The sequence below is a fragment of the Haliotis rubra genome, unplaced genomic scaffold (genome assembly GCF_003918875.1).
Source record: "Haliotis rubra isolate DU_JTF1 unplaced genomic scaffold, ASM391887v1 Scf42, whole genome shotgun sequence".
Classification (NCBI taxonomy): Eukaryota; Metazoa; Mollusca; class Gastropoda; order Lepetellida; family Haliotidae; genus Haliotis; species Haliotis rubra.
Genome location: NW_025767102.1, coordinates 2,573,784 through 2,596,053, shown reverse-complemented (window position 1 = coordinate 2,596,053; position 22,270 = coordinate 2,573,784). Strand labels below are relative to the sequence as shown.

The window sequence follows — 22,270 nt, the reverse complement described above, 5'->3', positions numbered from 1 at the left end:
ATTAATATCCGCATTGAGTGATGGTTTGTTTGCAGGCAACTGCTCTCTTGACAATACCAACTGAATAGTGCTTCCTTTAAGTCCAGATGCACTCGACGATAATGACATTGCGCCGATGTGTTCAGCAATAATAGTTGCTGAGTGTCATTAAAAAATGAATGAGCCAGTTGGATTTAACACCGCCTTTAATATTAGTTCAGTTACATCACAGCGGTTTACAGCTTGATGTGTGGGGGAAGCCTGCAGTGATGCAAATCTGATACCTTTACCACCCTCGTTAAATCCACATTGTTGTGACAAACTTAAACACATTATCAGAGCAAACAGGGACTCGAACCCACGATCAGGCTTCTGGCAGGCCACTGCACACCGCATCGGCCCACCCATGACCCCCTCATTCCAAAGAACATCGATGGTGGCTGGTAATCATCAACCAGATCCTTTCATACAATTTCAGAAACAAGGGTTTCTCCTTCATTTACAAAACCGTCTACATTTAGAACAGCGAAAGTTTGTCTGTCATCGGACAATGCATGTCCATGTTCTCAAATAAGAATGACCCTTGATGACATTTCATAAGTAGACATCAAAGGGCTTCCACAAAACCTACAAAAGGCAGTTCAAATTTTGAAGGAAAATCTTCTACTCGTTTTGATGGCATATAACTGTTCAGAACCGGTTGAAGAACTACAAGTATGAATGCCTCATTTGCTCCGACCTCACTGAAAGAATCGTTGCCGTCATATACGTTGCCAGTGAACGTCTCTTCGGCTCTGTGGTATTTATGCGTGTTAGCGCATTAGTTACGGCATCAGCGGGTCAAATAGAAACGCGCCAGGAAAACAGATGCTTCATTAAGCATTTCTATTCCGATGATTTCAGATTAATAGGAAGATTGATCTTACCCTAGGCCCGAGACTATGGGTAAAAAATGCCTCAGTCCCCTAAAATAGAGTGTCCGGTCATTTTCCAAAGCGTTTTACTTATTCTAAATCTCTTGTAAAATATTATATATTATGACACAGTGATGTTTCTTTTCACCATGCTGTGACACACATTCATGACATACGTCATTCGCACAGATGCTTCACTACTTCAGTGGCTGCTATGTTACAAGCAATGGTTTTATAACATCGTGTAGTCTTTAGGACAATCAATTACCCTGTATAAGTCAACAATGCAATTATACCTCTACAATCGTATGGACACAGTGGGTGTTGGTTCACGTTTCGTCATAACCATGCGATTGTAGCAACGGTAAAATAATGTACCATGTCTTTGTTATTAGATGAAATACAACGTCAAGGACGAAGCAACTGACATATACAATAACAGATATATTGGCATCTATGAACCGATGCGCTAAAACCAACAATAATAAGATATTATGAATACAGTCAATATAGTGAAATATTTTCTGTTTGTTTCATTATCAGCTTATATCGCATAGATTTAGCACTTACAAAGGATCAGCAAAATATAGAACATTACATCGACACATATGTGTGAAACACTGGACCTGGGATGCTGAAGATAGAAATAGGCGCATGTGTGTAGTATTGCCCACATAAGGCTGGAATATATATGCAATATATATTATGACATTAAATGGATTCTCTTCTTTCGTTTTACTTATTAAATGACGACTGACTGAAAACAGCATTTTGTTACACACTGACACAGACGTATACATCAGGAGTTCATTTCTACGTCAAATGAATGTTTAACCATAGATTTGTCATCATATACACAATCTCGATATCAGCATGACTACAACAAAGATACAACTAGAGCAGTTATCAGCAGCTGTTCAGCGCATACATCAAGTCAATAAATGCTCCCTACCTCACTTGCATTTTCAAGGTTGACGGTGTGTCCAGTTTCAGCCACGTAACCTATAATCCCTTTTCCCCATGGTATTCGTATATCTCCAGTGCTTGATGGCATGATATTTGTCCCAGAGTGAACGTCGAATATTTTTGACACAAGGTTGTGTCTTCCAGATGCTTTTCCCTCCACAAAGAAAAGGGAACATTTTTCCGCATCGACAAGTAAGCAAACATTTGCAACGATCTTGGAACTAAGACTCCTTAGATCGAGATCATTGGATATATCCTTGACAATTTCCAGAAAGAATTCCCGTTCGTTGGAGTGCCTTAATTCTCTTTTCAAATCTATGTCTTTGCTTGGATAGCGTGGTAATCTCACTTTGGACTGAATTAATAAACTGAGCATGTTTACAGAGTTTGGGGGAAGGGAACGGAACTGTCGCATTTCTTTCAAACTACTTCTTCTGGCTTCTGTTGCAGATTCAGGGCTTGACGTCGGTTCATAAGTTCTGAACATATTCCGCATCTTAGATCTGGCATAGTCATGCCGCAGGTGTTTCTTTGAGTTGGATCTGTGATGCCTAGAATCAAAGAATCCTGAATCTCCACACTTGAGATCTATAGGGGAACTTGGGCTGCTTCCTTCATTGGAGGCAGAGTTGTGTCTTGCAGGTAAGCTGTACTCCTGTAGGGCGCTAAATCCGTGCTGTACAAGCCATTTATTTACAAGGACGATGTCCGCTTTGCGAAGAAAGTACTCGCTCATGGCATCTGGATTGGAGTCCAGCCATTCCTCGATCACCGTTACGTGGTGTGTTGAGGACATGTTTATCTTTTCCAAGAACTGATCATGTCAACATTGTCCCACCTGAAATGAAGCCTGTTCCGCTACACCACATGGTCTACTACGATCCGTGGCCACGGATACAACTGTGGCCCAGTCGAGTTTATCAACTGAGCGTATTGAGAAAAATCAATAATAAAGCGTACGTCAGCGCCCATAGAAAGCAGTGAGAGTATAGCTGGACTCTACAGTAGGAACGACCTGCTGTTGATCTAAGGTTCCGCATGCAAGCCAGCGTAGTAACCTGACTATAATAATTGATAACAATCTGATGTGTTGGTTCGTTAATTTGGAGGTTAACTTACATCATCAGAGTTGGGCAGTCTATCAATAAAGATGTCGATTACCAAAACGTTTGCAATTTGTAGCGATTTGGTTGGTGTGTTTCGATTAATTTCTATACTTTAAAGATGCACACGCCTGTATTGGGTGGTCGACAGGTGTTCAGATTGATAGTTGAAATAATTGAACAAAAATCGATATCAACACAGTGTTTCTCACACATCACAGCTGCTGTTAACTTTATGAAGACATATGTGCGATAACGTAAACTACATATACAGAAACTTAAAAAACCTAAATAGGAAAGGAAATAAATGTGTTCCCCACACTGTATTAGATGTAGTGCTATTGGTAATTTCAATATATTATTTCTCATGATACATCATGGATAAATCCCCATTTCTTGACTTTTCAGTGTTTTCTGGAATAAAGACCAACTTCATAGACTACTAAACATCCGAATTCATGACTATAAAACTACAGAATAAAGACCCGAATGCATATAATAGCATCATACACTACCAACAAATACCTTGATATAGATGTGTATGCTCCATTAATAAAAACAACAGTGTCAGAATTTAAAGATAATCAATAGCCAAAGGGTGTCACCGTTCTGAATGTCTTGCCCTCTGTCCTGGAACCTACTTCATTGTGCTCATGGACCATTTGTGTCAGGAATTAGTCACGGGCACCCACACGAAATGAAAGCAAGATGATGTTATTACATGATGTATTGCCAATCGTGCAATGAGTATATATGGTTTTAGAAACTAATTAGTAAGTAATTGTTTTTGCTGGTGGCATGAAACATACAAATTTATTATACAATAAAATGTATTATGTACAATACCTTGCGTTTCAAGACGAAGTACATAAGTATGTTTATACATTATTATGTTTCATTGGTGTGTGAGCGCATTTGTAAGTGTTTGTGATGTTTATGTTTTTGCTTTATGAGTTTGGGTTTGAGTGTGTTCGTGTAGATGTGTATGTATGTATGTATGTATGTATGTATGTATGTATGTGTGTGTGTGTGTGTGTGTGTGTATGTATGTATGTATGTATGTATGTATGTATGTATGTATGTATGTATGTATGTATGTATGTATGTATGTATGTATGTATGTATGTATGTATGTATGTATGTATGTATGTATGTGTGTGTGTGTGTGTGTGTGTGTGTGTGTATGTATGTATGTATGTATGTATGTATGTGTGTGTATATATGTAATGGGTGTGTATGTATGTATGTATGTATGTATGTATGTATGTATGTATGTATGTATGTATGTATGTATGTATGTATGTATGTATGTATGTATGTATATATGTATGTATGTATGTTTGTATGTATGTATGTGTGCGTGTGTGTGGTATGCGTGTGTGTACATTTACGATCTGAAACAGCGCACCACGGTCAAATTGACAACCGTTTTCATAAAATGAGGTAGAACTATAACAATTTCTGCATAGACAGACAGGCCCGGTAAGGATATATTGACCTATGGTTGGTGTGCTGGAAGCTGCAGGATCAGATCAATAGACAGTACAGTCCCCCACACATTAGAGTAGTTATGAACAATATATCTCTCACATAAATGAAAATATTGCCAAGGATACCCTCTGGGGTTCCTTGGTCCTTCCTCCAAGTTAGAAGGTCACACAGCATGGCTTTAGTTTTTGCTCTTTTTCTCGCTGGGACATGAGGACTAAAATGTGAAATCGTCGTTAGTCTAAACTATGCATATTTTATGCTACATGTGCTGTACAAGTCTGTTTATCTGACGCCTATTAAATGAATATGGTTATTGACTTTATTAACATAAAATCATTGAAACAAACTGCATTTGATTTCTTTAAACATGAGAAACATGTGGCAGATGTGATACATACCGTAACGTATACCTGCAGTTGACGAAACATCAAACTACTTGGCATAATCTACTTGTTTGTTGTTGCACGCCAAGAAAGACATATTACGGCAATATGTAAATGACAGATGGAACAAGCAATCCAGGGGCTGATAATATTAACATTAGAACGAAGTTTAGAAATATTGTACACGTTATCTGGTACTTTATATTGTAAATATTCTAGACTACGTTCCGCCATCTTAAACCTGGTAAGGGTCACCTTGACAAAACTCAAATCGTATGCCCCGCGATATTTCGATTTTCAGTTCTCTCCAACATCTCCAAATACAAACCTATCCAAGCTGTTGCAGCGAGTGAGGTCAGATTTATTACTGTCACGCCCACATCGCTGTCAATAATATGAAACGATTGTAGCTGATCTCCCTGATAAAGCCTAAAATATATTATACTGACTGACTGACTGAGTTTGGTTTTACGCCGCTTTAGCAATATTCCAGCAACATCACGGCGGGGGACACCAGAAATGGGCTTCACACATTGTACCCATGTGGGGATTCGAACCCGGGTGTTCGGCGTGACGAGCGAACGCTTTGACCACTAGGCTACCCCACCGCCATAAAATGCATTATATATTATATGTATAAGCAGTATGTATAATTATGTTCCCATGATTTTCCAAGGGCCGAGTGATTTTGCTGAGGAAGGGTACGTTCACAAATACTGTTGGCTTGTGATCTCTGAACACATACTCATGGCCTTTAACAGACGTGTCATAATAAAGAAACAGCCATCAACATCACGTAATGGTCCTGCTAGTTACAAAATTGACGATTTCAGATTGTTTTGTTGTGTCATTCCATGGATTCCGAACATACCAATTACATGTCTTCAAGTCTGTAAAGAATGCAATGTTTCTGTCTCTTTTTATTTGATGTTGGTTTGCGCAGTTTCTTGTCAAGCCGAGTACTTTGTTTTTGACCCTGCTGCGAGAAGCTGAGGATTATGTCCAGTATCCAATAGCAAAAATAGATTGAAAAATGTCGGCTCCACGCCCACTGTGATCTCTTTTCATATCGGATTTTCTAACAGCACAGGATTAGGAGATTAGGCTGTACCGCCAGCAGAAAGTGATCATTGAAAAAGTACTTTTAACAACATATACAGATGTAACTCATTAAACAGGAATCCATCAGGCGATTATTTGTGTATGAATATCTTTGAATATATTAATACTTTCATGAATGCAGTATATATATACTAGCCACATAAAGAAACTGTGCATTGTCAAAATATGATCCCAGTTGATAAGTACGATAACAATGTCAAAGGTACATATAAACTTTAATGGAGGGATCATGAGACCATAACAAGTCGGGAGAATTTCAATTGAAAAGTCAATCACAATGACGTGACGAGTCCACAAGCGGGACAGGGGTCAAACGACCATGTCACAAGCTCAATAACGGGTATGTCCACCATCGGCATTGAGAACAGCAGTGCATCGACGACGCATAGAGCCTATCAAACGTGCAAGGAAGGCTTGTGGGATGTCACGCCAGATTCTCTCAAGTTCTGTTGCAAGGTCAAGGACGTTATCTGGCGGATGAGGAAGACGGCGTAGACGTCGATCCATCTCGTCCCAAACATGCTCTATCGGGGAGAGATCCGGTGAATTTGCAGGCCAAGGCAGTAAGTCAACGTTGTTGTGTTGCAAGAAATCCATAGCAACCTTTGCCGTATGAGGGCGGGCATTGTCCTGTTGGAATGTTAACCCAGGGCCATGACGTTGCAGAAAAGGAATTGCCACAGGTCGAAGAATCTGATCCCTGTAGCCCACACCAGTTAAGTTGCCCTGAACAATCACCAAAGGAGTTCTTTGGCGTGCTGTTATTCCAACCCAAATCATCACGGAACCACCACCAAAGCGATTCCTCTCCAAGACACAGGCCTGTGCATAACGTTCTCCAACGCGTCTATAGGCACGTTGACGTCCATCACTATGGGAAATGTTAAACCTGGACTCATCTGTAAAAACAACATTTTCCACCAAAACAAGGGTCTGCGGACATGATTTCGGCACCACATTCGGCGAGCTTGTCGATGACGTTGTGTCAGGATAGGCCGTAGGGCGGGACGTCGTGGTCTGATCCCGTGATGAGTGAGTGAGTGAGTTTAGTTTTACGCCGCACTCAGCAATATTCCAGCTATATGGCGGCGGTCTGTAAATAATCGAGTCTGGACCAGACAATCCAGTGATCAACAGCATGAGCATCGATCTGCGCAACTGGGAACCGATGACATGTGTCAACCAAGTCAGCGAAACTGACCACCCGATCCCGTTAGTCGCCTCTTACGACAAGATAGTCGCCTTTTTATGGCAAGCACATGGGTTGCTGAAGACCTATTCTACCCCGGATCTTCACGGGTCGATCCCGTGATGACGTAAACGTTGTCGAACTGTGTTGCGGTGGATACGGCGAAGTCCTGGGATGGTTGGGGCAGTCACCACTGCAGTCTGAAACCTGTCGCGAAGATGGGTCACCCTTATCCATCTGTTCTGTCTTGGCGTTGTTACACGTGGACGTCCAGAACGTGGCCGATCGATGACGTCATTTGTGTTCTGGTAGCGTCTCACCAGTGCAGAAATGGTGTTCCGGTGGCAGTGGAAATGTGCAGCCACTTGTCGTTGAGACATTCCCCACGGACCATCCCAATGGTCTCATGACGTTGTGCAGACGTGAGCCTTGGCATGCTATGCGTTTCAGTAGCCGTTTAATATTTTTAACTATCGCAAGGGCAGGGGTTGAGCTTTCCAAAGTGACAGTATTGTGTGGCATTCATTTGCTCTGTTTCTCTTTCCCGGAATGCACGTGCAACAACGTATTGCATGTCTCAAGGACGAACCCACTGACGTCACGGAACGTGGCACGTGCATGCATGTTGGATACATGTCACTAATCTCTGAGTTTAAATCCTTATGTGTCTACACAGGTTTGATAAATTTAGATTTTAAATTTTTGTATGCACAGTTTCTTTATGTGCCTAGTATACTATGGATATCAGCATTATTTTGCTTTTTGAAACATATGGTAATAATAATGACTTACTTACAGTGCAGCAACGTGGACATTGTGGGTGGATACCAAGTGTTACGGTTGGTAAGGGGATTTAGATACAGGCAAACCTTTTGTTGGTATTTGCTCTTTTTGTTCAAATTCCTTTCAGTGACCAACCCAATGAACTCTCCTGCATTTGAAGTGAGACATACGATCACATGTTTTAATAGACAAATAAGGAAAATCTAAATGCTTGCTAAATTCAAATTGACGTTTGTTTCCTGGAATAGAAATGTATTTCCTCGATCGTATGATGTTATCGATTTATTCGTCAGTTAAATCAGAAGTTAGGTTTGACAGGTTGACAGCCGGATATGTGCATGCATGACGGCAATGCAAATGTACCACAGGGCTGTGTGTTGAGGATGTCTTTTGTTTTACTTATTTATAGTATGACCAGAAATTATTGAGAATTTTAGGAATATGTTTAATTGGATTTCTAGTATATACAGCCTTGACCAGCTAGCAAGTGCTTGGTTTCATTCAAGAGAGACAACTCCGTTAATCCTTTTTCATTAGTTTCTGAAGAGTTATCCCCCTTTGTTTACTTGCTAGCAGACGACATTTTCAGTGATCCTCAGTATGGATGATTTAGAGAAGAGGAAGTTGATTTTAGAGTATTATAGCAAGGACATCAGATCAGCTAAAGTGATTTCAAGTAGAACAGGCATCCCTTTGTCCACTGTTTATCGTGTTTTGAAAACTATTGCAAATGGATATGGCATTTAGCACCAGGGAGGCGCAGGTAGGCCCAGAAGATTGACTGTTGGTGACAGGAGGCCGCTTGGTATTCTTGTTTCTAAAAACAAACGAAGGAGTTTAGAAAACGTAAGGCTGGATACGATTGATAGAGGAACTGTGGCTGTCTGTAAGTGACAATTAGAACTTAGCTGCATGCAGTGGGTTGGCAGAAAAGTCGAGGAATTCCATCACCGATCATGAAACCTGAACAAAAGGAACGAAGGTTGAACTGGTGCTTACAGCATAGAAATTATAACTGGGACAATGTGATTTTCTCAGAAGAAAGTTCTGTGTGGCTGTTTCCTAATACACTGAAATTCTGGACCAAACAAACTGAAAAAACTTTGTATCAGCGCCCAAAGTACAGTCCGAAATTTAACGTGTGGGGTGGCATATCTGTGTTAGGGGCAACGCCCCTCTGTGTATTTGAAGGGAATATGAACAGTGAGCGGTACACAGATCTTCTCGAGGGACATTTACTTCATCTGCTCACGTGTTCTATGGAAATGTTGGGATTTTCCAGCAGGACAACGACCCAAAACATCGTTCAAAGCATTCACAGGCCTGGTTTCGGACCGGAAATATGACATTATTAGATTGGCCAAGCTATAGCCCTGACCTAAATCCAATAGAAAATGTTTGGGGACTTATGAAGGAAAGTGTCAATAAGAAAAATCTGACAAATATTGCTGAAATGAAAGAAGAGGTGGTCCGATATTGGGACAGCATGGACCACGACTTTCTCACTTCTTTGATCAGTAGTATTCCCCGCCGCATCGAAGCCTGCATTGCTGCCCATGGTGACTTGACAAAATAATAACTGTTCACCTGTCTTTGAATCTGGAGTTATGTTCTGCTAATATTCACTATTAATACGTGAGTAATGAGTGAAAAAAATATAAAAAATTACAATCTTTAAATTCTCAATAATTTCTGGTTGTACTGTATATATAATTTGGCTGATTATATCATTTTGGTACATGGGTATTCAGCGGAATCCTGAATAACGTCATCTTTTTCTTTTGATAATATCAAAATTGTTTCTCATTGAAAATATCTTTGCGGAAAACATTTAGACAAGAAATAGGAATCCCCAAGGACACTAACTGAGTTTCCGTCCTTGTGAATCTGCTCTTTGAAAATTATACAAATGTATGTGAAGGCCAAGAAAAGTAACTTGAGCTTCAGGTATATCGATGATACCTTTCAAGAACTGTCAAATAGACAAATCTCTTCTAAATATTTACCCACCTGGGCCCTTATTCTCGAAACGTTCGTAGCCCTAAGAATTCTTAACTTTGATCGTCGCCAATGTGTTAAGAACGGGCTTACGAAGTTCCTAGGGCTACGAACGTTTCGAGAATAGCTAGCCTGAACTTTAAATAAATGTGTGTTTCATATTTAGATCTAAGCATAAAGATGCAGAGTGACAAAATGATAACACTTTGCAATAGTCAACTTTCCTTTTATGTCGAGCAATATTCAAGAGGCTCCATATGTTACAACTTTTTAGGTACACTCTTTTTTCAAGATATCATAAAATGCTCAGAAGTTGTTCGATCCAGATCTCGGAAAGGGTTTCGAAACGTTTTCAGTTTACAAATACAAATAATGAATGTAATCTTAGTGTCAGTATAGATGTACGTGAGGTTGTTGTCTTAAAATATGGATGCTTCCTATCTAAATGTGAGAAATGGTATTTTAGAAGAAAAGTGTTACTAAACGTGTTATATGAATTTAGGAACAACCTTCTTAAGTAATATGTCTAGGAATAGACACTTCGATGCATTTTGCAAACCAAAAGGACATTACGTGGCATTTTTTAAATTTCGTTACTAATAAAACCTTTGCCAGCATATGTTTTCTTCAAGGTTATTGGTAACAAAGTATTGCAAGTTATACTGTGTAAAGTGATCCTTGAAGAGACAAAAGCTTACTACCGTAACCTCTGAAAGAGGTCAATAAGCTGATGATTCTGTATCTCACGAATGGATTTTTACGCCTATGAAATGTATTAACCTCCCAGATGACTTGTTTCATTCAACCAATGAATTGATGAAACCGGAGATGCATTTGCAGGGGTAGGCGCTAAAGAGGAATAGTTCAGAGAAGAGGGTGATTTCAGGGCGATTCATTCAGCATTTCTTTATTTTTGCATCTGTAATGCATTTTGCTTAACAATGAACAATGGTTATAATTCTAGACCTCGTCAGCATAAATCCTCACCCCTCTTACACACCTCGTTTACCTTTTATGACCTTGATGCTCGAGACCAGTCTCTTCAGATTGGATACCACCACTTTGTGATTTTGCACCCACCTGTAAATATGAACTGTTGATTATTCAGTGATTTTAGCGAGACATTATGGCGTGGCTCGATCCTTGTATTACCGTCTTCGACATGCTTGTGATTTTGATTTTGATTTTGAGGAGGCCCATCCGTGGTGCGTACAACCCAGCATATTTTGGGAGCATGTGCCAAAACATCCTCGTATAAGTTTCCTTGAAAACCAGTAACGACCTCTCGTCAAGAACGATGGATGCGAACCATATGGAAAAATCGTCTGGATTTTCATCGACGTTTAGGGGCCTCAACGAGGAGACAAGACACAGTCGCTATTTACCGTGTGAGCTTACTTGTAAATTTCTACTTATGTTCGTATGTTGATCGTTGGCTGTTGATCGGTCCCATACCTTGAAACATTTGTATTTCCATTGGCTGCATTGCTCCATTGCAGATAAAAAATACTAATCTCCGGCACTGCCTTAGAGAATCATGAACCTTTTTTCGAGTAATTACCTGAAACAGTTTCACTCTAAACCACTGTGAGTCTTTTCCAATCGCTATTCTTATCACCCTTTACGATTCACTCACTCACTAGAGTTATCAATCACTGACTCCAAGACGAGCCGACAAGAGAGAATACTTAATGTAGCCGCTGATTTACGGCAGAATATTAATGACATACAGGAACTTCTCGTTAAGCCAAATATCGTGCCTTGGGCACTGACTTCCCGAGCAATTTAGATATATTACTCGATGTTACAATCCGGGTGCCAGTTAATCCACAGGAAAAATGCGCAAACACAAACTGAGCATGATGTTGGACCAAAGCTTGAAACACAGACTTGGCTATTGTGACGTATTGTCGTTCTAGCAACGGTGCGAGCCATGCGGCGTTAAAGGAAAAATGTGTGTCAAATAACAAACCTTAAATAACTTTTCAAAATATTTAATTCAGCCGCCGTCAACCTTAATCAGTTACCACGATGTTTGGCCACTGACAGTGTGGTTTACTAAATAATGAAACTTAAAGGTTCAAAGTATAAAACTTGTCATTAAACATCACGTTTGTGTTTACGAACGATATTGAAAATGACATTCTGAGCAAGGTTTTAATTACAGGAAATAATGAGTTTTTAGCTCTTGAGCGTTTTAAAGTTCCTGATATAAATCAAATCCAGAGCGTGCGAGTGAGCGAGTTTGGTTTTACGCCGTTTTTGGCAATATTCCAGCAACATCACGGCGGGGGACACCAGAAATGGGCTTCACACATTGTACCCAAGTGGGGAATCGAACCCGGGTCTTCGGCGTGACGAGCCAACGCTTTACCCACTTGACTACCTCACCGCCCCTCAAATCCAGAAGCGGACAATACCTTTCAGTTGGTTTAATCATTTAAGTTACAGATAATTGAAAATATAATAAGTTAGCGAGCACATGAAATCTAAACTGAATTGGCAGTTAGTCAGCACTTCTTTGTTGCACTTAATTCTTTCATAATGTAATTTGATTGTTTTTAAAAATAAACATTTGCAAAATATTACACAGCCGCAGATGAATGTCTAAAACACTCTTTGAAAATCAACAATTTGGGATGTATTTTCACCACGGATTTTCACGTGAAACATGCTCGGGGATAATGTCGTTGCAATTCATTTTTTTGCCTCAATTTTGAACCAATTATATTTTACACACGACAACCCAGAAATTTGCAGGAATTAAATAGACATAATCGAATTGAACATTATTTCTTTCATTTGTCAATAATATAATAATTATAAAAGAATTTTGTTATAACTTCTGCTCCGGTGTTTATGAATGGACAACTACAGTATTAATTTGTAGACTTGAAGGTTTCCTGTTGAAGTTGCATATGTTTGAACTGCTTCGTCTAGTGTTGTATCGTGTATCATTGTAGTGTGCCGGGATTTACGAGCAGAGTGGTATTGTAGTCTGCCAGATCTTTATTTATCAAAGGATTTCACAACTTACAAGGACTTACCATTTGTGAAATGTGGCAAATGTATTTATCTGGAAATCACTATCTGGTGACCGAAAATTCGAACAGAGGGATTGTGACGTGACAAGTGACTGACATGATTGGACATTCTTACAATACGCTGGTAAATCAGATTCCTGGATATGTTTGCCAAACATGATGCAATTATTTTATTGTTATTTAAAATCAACCACACTTTATACTCTTCTCAAGAGAAGGACACAATAATAACTATAACGTTGTAATTTTAGCTACAAATCTACATGTAATGAACACAATTCTATCTTGTTATTTTCTATAATCTGTCTACCTTCGGATATGTGAAGGTCATTTGTGAGAACCACGCATTTGTCATAAGGAGAAGAAAAGATGATCTGCAAGTCCTTAAACATTTGATGGAAGATGAAATTTGTTTACCGTCAAGTTCTTGATTAGTTTACATGTGCATCAGGTGTTATGGCTGCTTGCTCGTGACCGGACGTATGCCGGATTTATAGTACGAACCCGTTGAGATAGCAGGCCGAAGTTTAACAGATACCCCACTCAGACACAGAATGGCAGGGGACCGAAATACATTTACCAAACTTCCGTTCTCCGGACAGACACTACACCATAGATGTTGACTCCATGGACAACGGAAATGAGATCCATGGAGATACCATACTAGCTCCAGACCTCAATTATTTTCCTTCTTTGCTATCTGCAGTCGTATGCCAGTACATCATTATTAATATCTGCCGTAGTCTGTTCTCCTGTTGCATGACGAGCACCCTGCCATTTGTTAGTTAAGCCGCAAAATATAGGGTTGGATCCACTGTCAACAATTGTCACCGGAAGTTTCAAACCGAAAAACACACAAAGCAGCCTTGTACTTGAGGTCAAAACATGGGAAGCTGGAGTCAATACCATATGCAAAACAAAAACAAAACAACAACAACAACAACAACAACAACAACAACAACAACCACAAAAACACCCCCCAAAAATAAAAAATACAATGTCTGATCTAAAAAAACGTTGGCACTGAGTGAACAGCTCTTTTTAATAGGGCACTATATTCGCCTATTTTCCTTCCGGGTCAAAGCCTAAGTATAGTAACTGCGGTTTAGGGTCATATTTCACATGCGTCATTGATATGTGCCGGCATACATACCCATTCTTGTCTGATGTTTTCGTTGGATCTGTTCCCCGGATCAATATATTTTTGTTCATTCCAGTATCCGAGCTCGCGATATATAGGACATCCAATCCAATCGCCCTGCTTGTTGTCCATGAAACAGACGTCATGTCGCTTTCTCGCATCTTACTCTACGGGGAACATGCTTTATTTCTATGTACCTTACTTAACTTGAAACAGAACACAAGAAGTACGCATGCAGACTTCCGTTAATTCATAAAGGACCAAGGTTATTCTGATAGACACAGACGTTTATGTATTTTTTAATCCCAATGGAACCGAATTATAAACATGTTAAGTTCAAACCTTGAACACAATATTTAATCTGGAATAATGAAGTCTCTTCAGAAGTGCATTATACAATGGAAAGAAGAACGAATATTACACTAAATAAAAAGATCATAAGATATTTCATCTCATTTTGCAAATTGAGGTAAGAATCTGAAGGAAAATACATCATAAACGACAGTGTCTCGTCAGTATGCCTGCGTTTTGCATATCGTGAAAATTAATAATACATCACATAGTTCTATATTAAAACAGAACGAATAAGAACACATTATCTTTTATTGGTGCAAAGTCGTTATTCATATACCAAAGGCGATGTATTCTACGTGCACTCTCTTGAGTGGTAAGCGCTCAGTGGATCACTACATAATGCTAGTTTAACGTTGAATAATATAGTGTATGCACTATTACAGATATGACAACTTAAAGAGAAAGATAACAGCGAGCACAGAACTCGACTTTATAAAGAAAAACTCCGTATCGATTTGCTCTGAATCAATGAAAGAGACTTTCACGTATTCCGGATTTGTGGACTATGTTTGTCAGAGTTTCAAGTGCAGCGATGTTAACGTGCATTTTTTCTTGGGTCTCTGAGATTGCCTGTGGCGTTATCGTAATACCTCATGAGAGCACATTCATTAGAATCTGAGCATATTTTGCCCAAGGTAGTGTGGGGATTATTTTCGTTATCAGTTCTTAAAATAAATTTTAACTTTAATTCAACGATGATAATGGATCATTTTCTACCTAACGTTTAATTCACAAAACATAATGATGAACTTACTTGGATTTAATGAAAATGGATGAGACGCCAAATGTGATATTTGAATCAAGTAATATCTTTATCCTCAAATATCTGTTATTTGAGTAACTGTTGTGTCAGTTTCATGTGAAGGATAGCCCTTAGTTGTGAAACTGCGTTTATGGTGCTGACAAGCCATGAAACGAAATCAGGGAGAATCGGATATTCGAACCGACGATCAATAATAAGAAATCAGCTCGTGAAATAATGTTCAAGACGGTTGGCGTTTATGTGCCCTGTAATCGTTCAAGAAGTTTGAAACTTCTGTGGTGTGTATAACTGGGCTTTAAGCCGTCATATGTCTCTTTGTATGAACCACACAACAAAATATATCACAAGTGACTTTACAGAACCATCAGGTCATCAGAATCAGAGAATGAGTTGGTGGGAAAAGTTCCCACCAACCCACCTCCACCAATGCCACGCACTGCAAATCCCTACCACCACCTCAGCTCCTCAAGCGCTCCCACCAACTCATCTCCACCAATTAATCCCATCCCTAACATCACACACCTGCTAATCCCAACATTCCCTCATCCACTACGTTCCACTATATAAGCTTCACGACTGAATTATCACATTTCTTAATAAGACCCAACTTGGCATTTCCCTGAAAGGCGACGAGCATTTACCACTGATTCTCACCCATTACGGTAACTCTTTCATGACTCTCACCCGATACTTATCCCTTCATTTATGAAACAAGTGCACTTGAAACAATGATTACATACGGGTCTGGTCTCGTTCCTTAATAGTGCCCTTCCCACGACTCTATCTGTTATACAAAAGGGTGAATTGATTGCCTGTGCCAATGGACAGTTATGTATCGAAAATCAAATGCACATTTATTCTTGACACGCTAGTAGAAATTTGAGGCCAGTTTACACAGTTTCACCTCTCATCCATATTGCTTCGCCCCAAGCATTAACATGCTAACAGCGGATGTTATGAGCAGTTTGAAAACCATGACTTTAAATATCGTTTTCAAAGATCACGAATGCCCCATGAAGCCACCAAGTTAGAAACTTCATGAGTTCGTAAGAGGCAACTAACGGGATAGGGTGTTCATGCCAGCTGACCTGGTTGATGGGTGTCATTGTACCCCAATTTCGTAGACAAATGAACATATATACAATCACTGGGTTGTCTGATCCAGATTATTTACAGACTGCTCTCATATAGCTGGAACATTAAAAGACAAACAAAAATACCTTACGGAATATCAGGGTGTTGGTGGATTGGCTGAGTTGATCTGTATAACTGCAACAATTATAATACACATGGTGCGTTGTCAGATAGAAACATTTTCTTAAGAGTATGAAACATATTCGTTTGCTGGCAACTTCCAGCAGCCACATTCCACCCCACAACCAGTGGGGATCCAGAGGTCTAATATGCTGAAAACAGTTGCGTCTCTCGAGTCTGGACCAGAAAATCCAGTGATCAAACGCATGAGCATGGATCTACGCAATTGGGATACGATGACATGTGTCAACTAAGTCAGCGAGCCTGACCACCCGATCCCATTAGTCGCCTTTTACGACACTCATTGGTTACTGAAGATCAGTTCTTACCCGGATCTTCACAGGTCTGTCCTCCTACACTCCACTCTCACACCTGAATACTGTTTAAAACGTCAATTCCAACTCAAACACTCCAGCCATAGTCATGTAGTCATGATGGTAATTTGTTTGATACGTCAATTCCAACTCAAACACTCCAGCCATAGTCATGTAGTCATGATGATAATTTGTTTGAAACGTCAATTCCAACTCAAACACTCCAGCCATAGTCATGTAGTCATGATGGTAATTAGTTTGAAACGTCAAATCCAACTCAAACACTCCAGCCATAGTCATGTAGTCATGATGGTAATTAGTTTGAAACGTCAAATCCAACTCAAACACTCCAGCCATAGTCATGTAGTCATGATGGTAATTAGTTTGAAACGTCAAATCCAACTCAAACACTCCAGCCATAGTCATGTAGTCATGATGATAATTTGTTTGTAACGTCAATCCCAACTCACCCACTCCAGCCATAGTCATGTAGTCATGATGGTAATTAGTTTGAAACGTCAAATCCAACTCAAACACTCCAGCCATAGTCATGTAGTCATGATGATAATTTGTTTGTAACGTCAATCCCAACTCACCCACTCCAGCCATAGTCATGTAGTCATGATGATAATTTGTTTGTAACGTCAATCCCAACTCACCCACTCCAGCCATAGTCATGTAGTCATGATGGTTATTAGTTTGAAACGTCAAATCCATCTCAAACACTCCAGCCATAGTCATGTAGTCATGATGATAATTTGTTTGTAACGTCAATCCCAACTCACCCACTCCAGCCATAGTCATGTAGTCATGATGATAATTTGTTTGTAACGTCAATCCCAACTCACCCACTCCAGCCAGTACGGTGGTCGAAAGACTAACATCCTACCAAACAAAGTATCTGTGACGTCGTACGATTAAAATACATGGCAAGGTTCAGTTTCTTCATTTTGGCAATTTCAGATTACAAGGAGGGCGGTGATGTAGCCTCTTGGTTAAAGCGTCCGCTCGTCACGCCGAAGACCCGGGTTCGATTCCCCGCATGGGTACAATGTGTGAAGCTCATTCTGGTGTCCCCCGCCGTAGTATTGCTGGAATATAGCTAAAAGCGGCCTAAAACTAAACATACTCACAAACAGCTTACAGATACAATATGCGCAAACATTGCTAGCAGTAAACGAAAATGGCTGTGTTATGGCCCGAATAAGGTTTTTCAACATGATTACCATCACTGGAGACAATTTCGGTCAGGTGAGCTTAATATACACGAGAGGTGTATGCGGGGTTCTATAGTCCAACACCAGTCCCTTCTCAAAAAGGCAACAAAGTACTGAGGAAATGTAAACCAGATTGTAACTGTAGCTGTTATTATAACCCTGATACATACAGCCGGACATCACGGACACCGTTACAATCTGACGTCCTTATTAACGTAAAATCTGACGCAAATAACACAAATAACGTTGAAGCCATTCTTGAATTCTTGAAGTATAGCTGTTCTTGTCTAATTTTTAAATGCGTCCTGATGAATTTCTCACTCCTTCCTCTATTCAGCTATGACAGAGCAATAGGTTTATTTGTATATCCGTTATCAGTAACTTTTTCAATGCCTGTTACAAAACATGCATATTAAGTGAGTGAGTGAGTTAATATTAAGCGTCACATCGGCAATATTTCAGCCGTATCGTGACGAGAATAATTTAATTGACATCAATATTAAAATCAATAAAATTTAGAACGTAAAAACTTGTCGTCGAAGGACAGTACAACTACTACAGTATCACAGCTAATAATTCAAAACTAGTACGCTATCATAAAAATATATTACTATAGACAGTGTAAAAACGGGCTACAGATCACCAGCAACTGAAGACTGATCACCATACTAGGGATCACGGGGACTTAAAGTAACTTTGCTACCTGCACGGACCCAAGACGGATTTATATCACCCCTTCAGCAGATGGCGATTGTAGTCAAATTTAGCCAAAATTAAAATGACACAAATTCTACATTTAAAAACTCGTGAATTAAAATTTTCTTTGAATGTTTCGGGACTTACATACCCTCTCAGGAGGACAATGATTTTACAATACTTTAACCCCCATGCATATTAAGACTACGCTTAGTGATAAAGAATTATTTTCTTGCTCCTATAAACCAAACAAATGGGGCGCGGTGGGCGAGCTGGCTAAGGTGCCAGGCCAGTGATCCAGCGAGGTTGAGGTGTCGGGATCGAGCCCTCCTGTGACCGGGTATAAAAACCTTGGAGTCAACTTTGTTTGTAGACTCTTTCAGTGTTGTCACAACCCCTAGTGTACAGTACGCAACCCTGTGCACTTAAACGAACCCACGAATCCGTTGGTATATGACCAGGTGGTTGCCACATGAATACGTGCAAACACCTTGTTGCGGGTATAACAACGTGAAGTGAACTTGGATAAGGTACTGTGACTATGTGTCCCAGTCCACCCAGCTGTGAATGGGTACCTCGTTAGGATGAGAAAGCCACAATTATTCGTGCCCCTTGTGGCTGCAAGAGTTGTATACTCCCCAGGGAGTTGAGATTGATAATACGATGTGCCGTTAAGATTGACATCCAATGATCGAGGGAAAAAATACCAGCGCCTTGAGCATGCACTAGCTGTGGCGATATGTGCGCTAAATAGATATCCTATAATAATAATAACGAGCTGACGAATACATTTTTGGCAAGGCTACTTACTGTATATGTTAGTCAATATGGGTAAAACTAACTTTTGTTACAACGAACTAAATTAGTTGTCCCTTTGAGTTCGTTAAAAACCTAGTTAACTGTATGTACTTTATATCTCTCAATTATCAATTTTGAGGTGTAATAAGTTTTAACTTATTTTTTACTTTTAAATTGAGCTCTAAACATAATGTGAAGTAGTAGTAAATATAGTCAGAGTTTGCCCAAAGAGAACTAGTGGAACATAACCGGAGAGTCGATACATCCGATATAAAGGTGTTCGACTGTATGGATATGTGCGCTATATAAATATCCCATAATAAACAGTTTGGCGTGGTTTTAAATTGATTTGCAATGGGGCTTTACTTCGCGTTAGAATTTTTGTGGCTACGTACATGCTTGCGTGGGTGTGTGTATGCGTAAGTGAGTGTAATACTCACATCTAGGTTCAGTAGTGTTTGAGACGTTTATCGACCCGTGTCAATATATTTGATATTAAAGACTCTGGGTGAGATTGTCTTTATATACGAATGACGTTTCCACGCTGTATTTCCGGTGCCATCAATATAGGCCACGACCTCAGACAAAGAAGATGTGTTGTCTGTGGTAAGTAAACAGTGGTGATAAATGAAGTCTATAGTGACCGCCGGACATTTATCGATCTCGTAGATCACTCCATAGGTGACTTCAGAGTCTTCATTGCACGACTTCTTACTAACTTTATGGAACTCTCTAAATATCGTGCCAGAGAAGCTTTTGATCAAAACGTTGTTCGTGATTAATACTGTCAAAGGTTTATGCTTGTTGTTTGGACTAGAAAAACAAGACCGTTCCCGTCAGAAACGCTATGTATTGTGATCAGCCATATCTCCCAAAACTGTTTTATAGGATTCATGAAGAGTGTGAACAATAGATACGGAGGGAGGCACCGTTTACTGTTTACTTAAATATAAAGTAATCTTTCAGGTCATTTGTTAGATTGTTAATGGCATTGATTGAATAATTGTTATGAATTTACCCGTTATGATATGGAACTTCACCCATTTCATCATTAACCTCGATGAAGGTACGGTATTCTTTAAACAGAATCCCTTTTTCTGATTCAACTTCCAGGTAAAATTTCAAAAACATACCATTGATGTTTTTCATCTGAAGGGGGTGCCAAATAGTATTTTGAACCCACAACCTATTTTTGCAGGACTTCCCAACATTCCATAGACAATTCTGTTTGAGAAGTTTGAGGTACAGGTTTCAGTCATCCATGCCGTGAATAAGGAATGCTCGGTTCCATGCAGGGATGCCATCTTTGAAGAAGGTATTTAGCTCTGGCCTACTTTGTCTGTTATTTACCGCCTCACCCAGCAATATTCAAACTATATGGCTTCTGTCTGTAGATAATCGAGTCTGGACCACATAATCCAGTGATCAATATTATGACCATCGGTCTACGCAACTGGGATACGATGATATGTGTCAACCAAGCCAGCAAGCCTGAGCATCACATCCCGTTAGTCGCCTCCTACGACCAATTCTAATCCGAATCTTCACAGGTATCCCAGAGACATCATTCATGAAGTATAGCTTTTCAATGGAACCCATTATTAACTAAGTGCAGGGTGATAGATCCATCTATAATCTTGATGAGGCATCCAGACAGACTCACCAAGAAAGCAGATGACAAAACTGAGTGTTGTCTACAATATTAATGAGGTATAACAATTTTGCTAGTCGTGTTCACACCGTTGGCTTAGAGTTATGGCTTTGACCTTTAGTGCAAACTGCTGCCTTGTCACAACCATCAATCATTATTGTCTATGCAGTTTAAGTAAGATTAATTTTGATGTGTTTAATTGCAAATCTAATTGCGAAATACCATGTCGAAAAACAAAAACAACACCAAACAAATCGTATGCATTACCAAAATATTAAGTCATTGGTACGTGTGTGATCAATCATAATAATGCAATTTTATTGTATTGTTCCTGTAGTACATGTAGTTTTCCATGTATATTGCCAAAACAACTGTTTTGAATGCGATAGTGTGTGAAGTGGGATAAATACCGGTTTGAACAGTATTTCTGTTGCAAGTGATGTAAGTCTCGGTATTTATCACTTTGGTGAAACCTACCAGCATGGTTTGGTGCCAACAAACCTAGAAACATAACCAGGAACAGGATTCAAACTTATTATCATGGGTCTCAGGCGTACCCAAGGGACGTAAATCTGTAGGACAATCACTTCGTCACGACTGGGCCACCCGTGTCCTGTTTGTATGTGAGTCCTAAAGGTTTCTAATCTTTTCATCATCGGTCCAGGTTTCTAATCTTTTCATCGGTCCAGGTTTCTAATCTTTACATAGGTCCAGGTTTCTAATCTTTACATAGGTCCAGGTTTCTCATCTTCACACAGGTCCAGGTTTTTAATCTTTGCATAGGTCCAGGTATCTAATCTTTACCTAGAACCAGGTTTCTAATCTTGACATAGATCCAGGTTTCTAATCTTTATATAGGTTCAGCTTACTAATCTTTACATTGGTCCAGGTTTCTAATCTTTACTTAGGTCCAGATTTCTAATCTTTACATTGGTCCAGGTTTCTAATCATTACAAAGGTCCAGGATTCTAATCTTTACACTGGTCCAGGTTTTCTAATCATTTCAAAGGTCCAGGTTTCTAATCTTTGCATAGGTCCAGGTCTCTAATCTTTACACTGGTCCAGGTTTTTAATCTTTACATTGGTCCGGGTTTCTAATCATTACAAAGG

General features: G+C 39.6%; 1 protein-coding gene across 4 annotated transcripts in view; it reads right to left on the bottom strand.

Annotated features, from left to right (window-relative positions):
• Positions 1-2,769, bottom strand: part of LOC124288543 (dual 3',5'-cyclic-AMP and -GMP phosphodiesterase 11A-like) — an 89,035-nt gene extending 86,266 nt beyond the window's left edge. For all 4 annotated transcript variants that reach the window (XM_046725087.1, XM_046725090.1, XM_046725089.1 and 1 more), the window contains exon 1: positions 1,846-2,769. In XM_046725087.1, coding sequence (XP_046581043.1) covers positions 1,846-2,655 — 810 coding nt within the window. In that variant the 5' untranslated portion in view covers positions 2,656-2,769. The remainder of the gene's footprint in view (positions 1-1,845) is intronic.
• Positions 2,770-22,270: the final 19,501 nt, after the last annotated feature.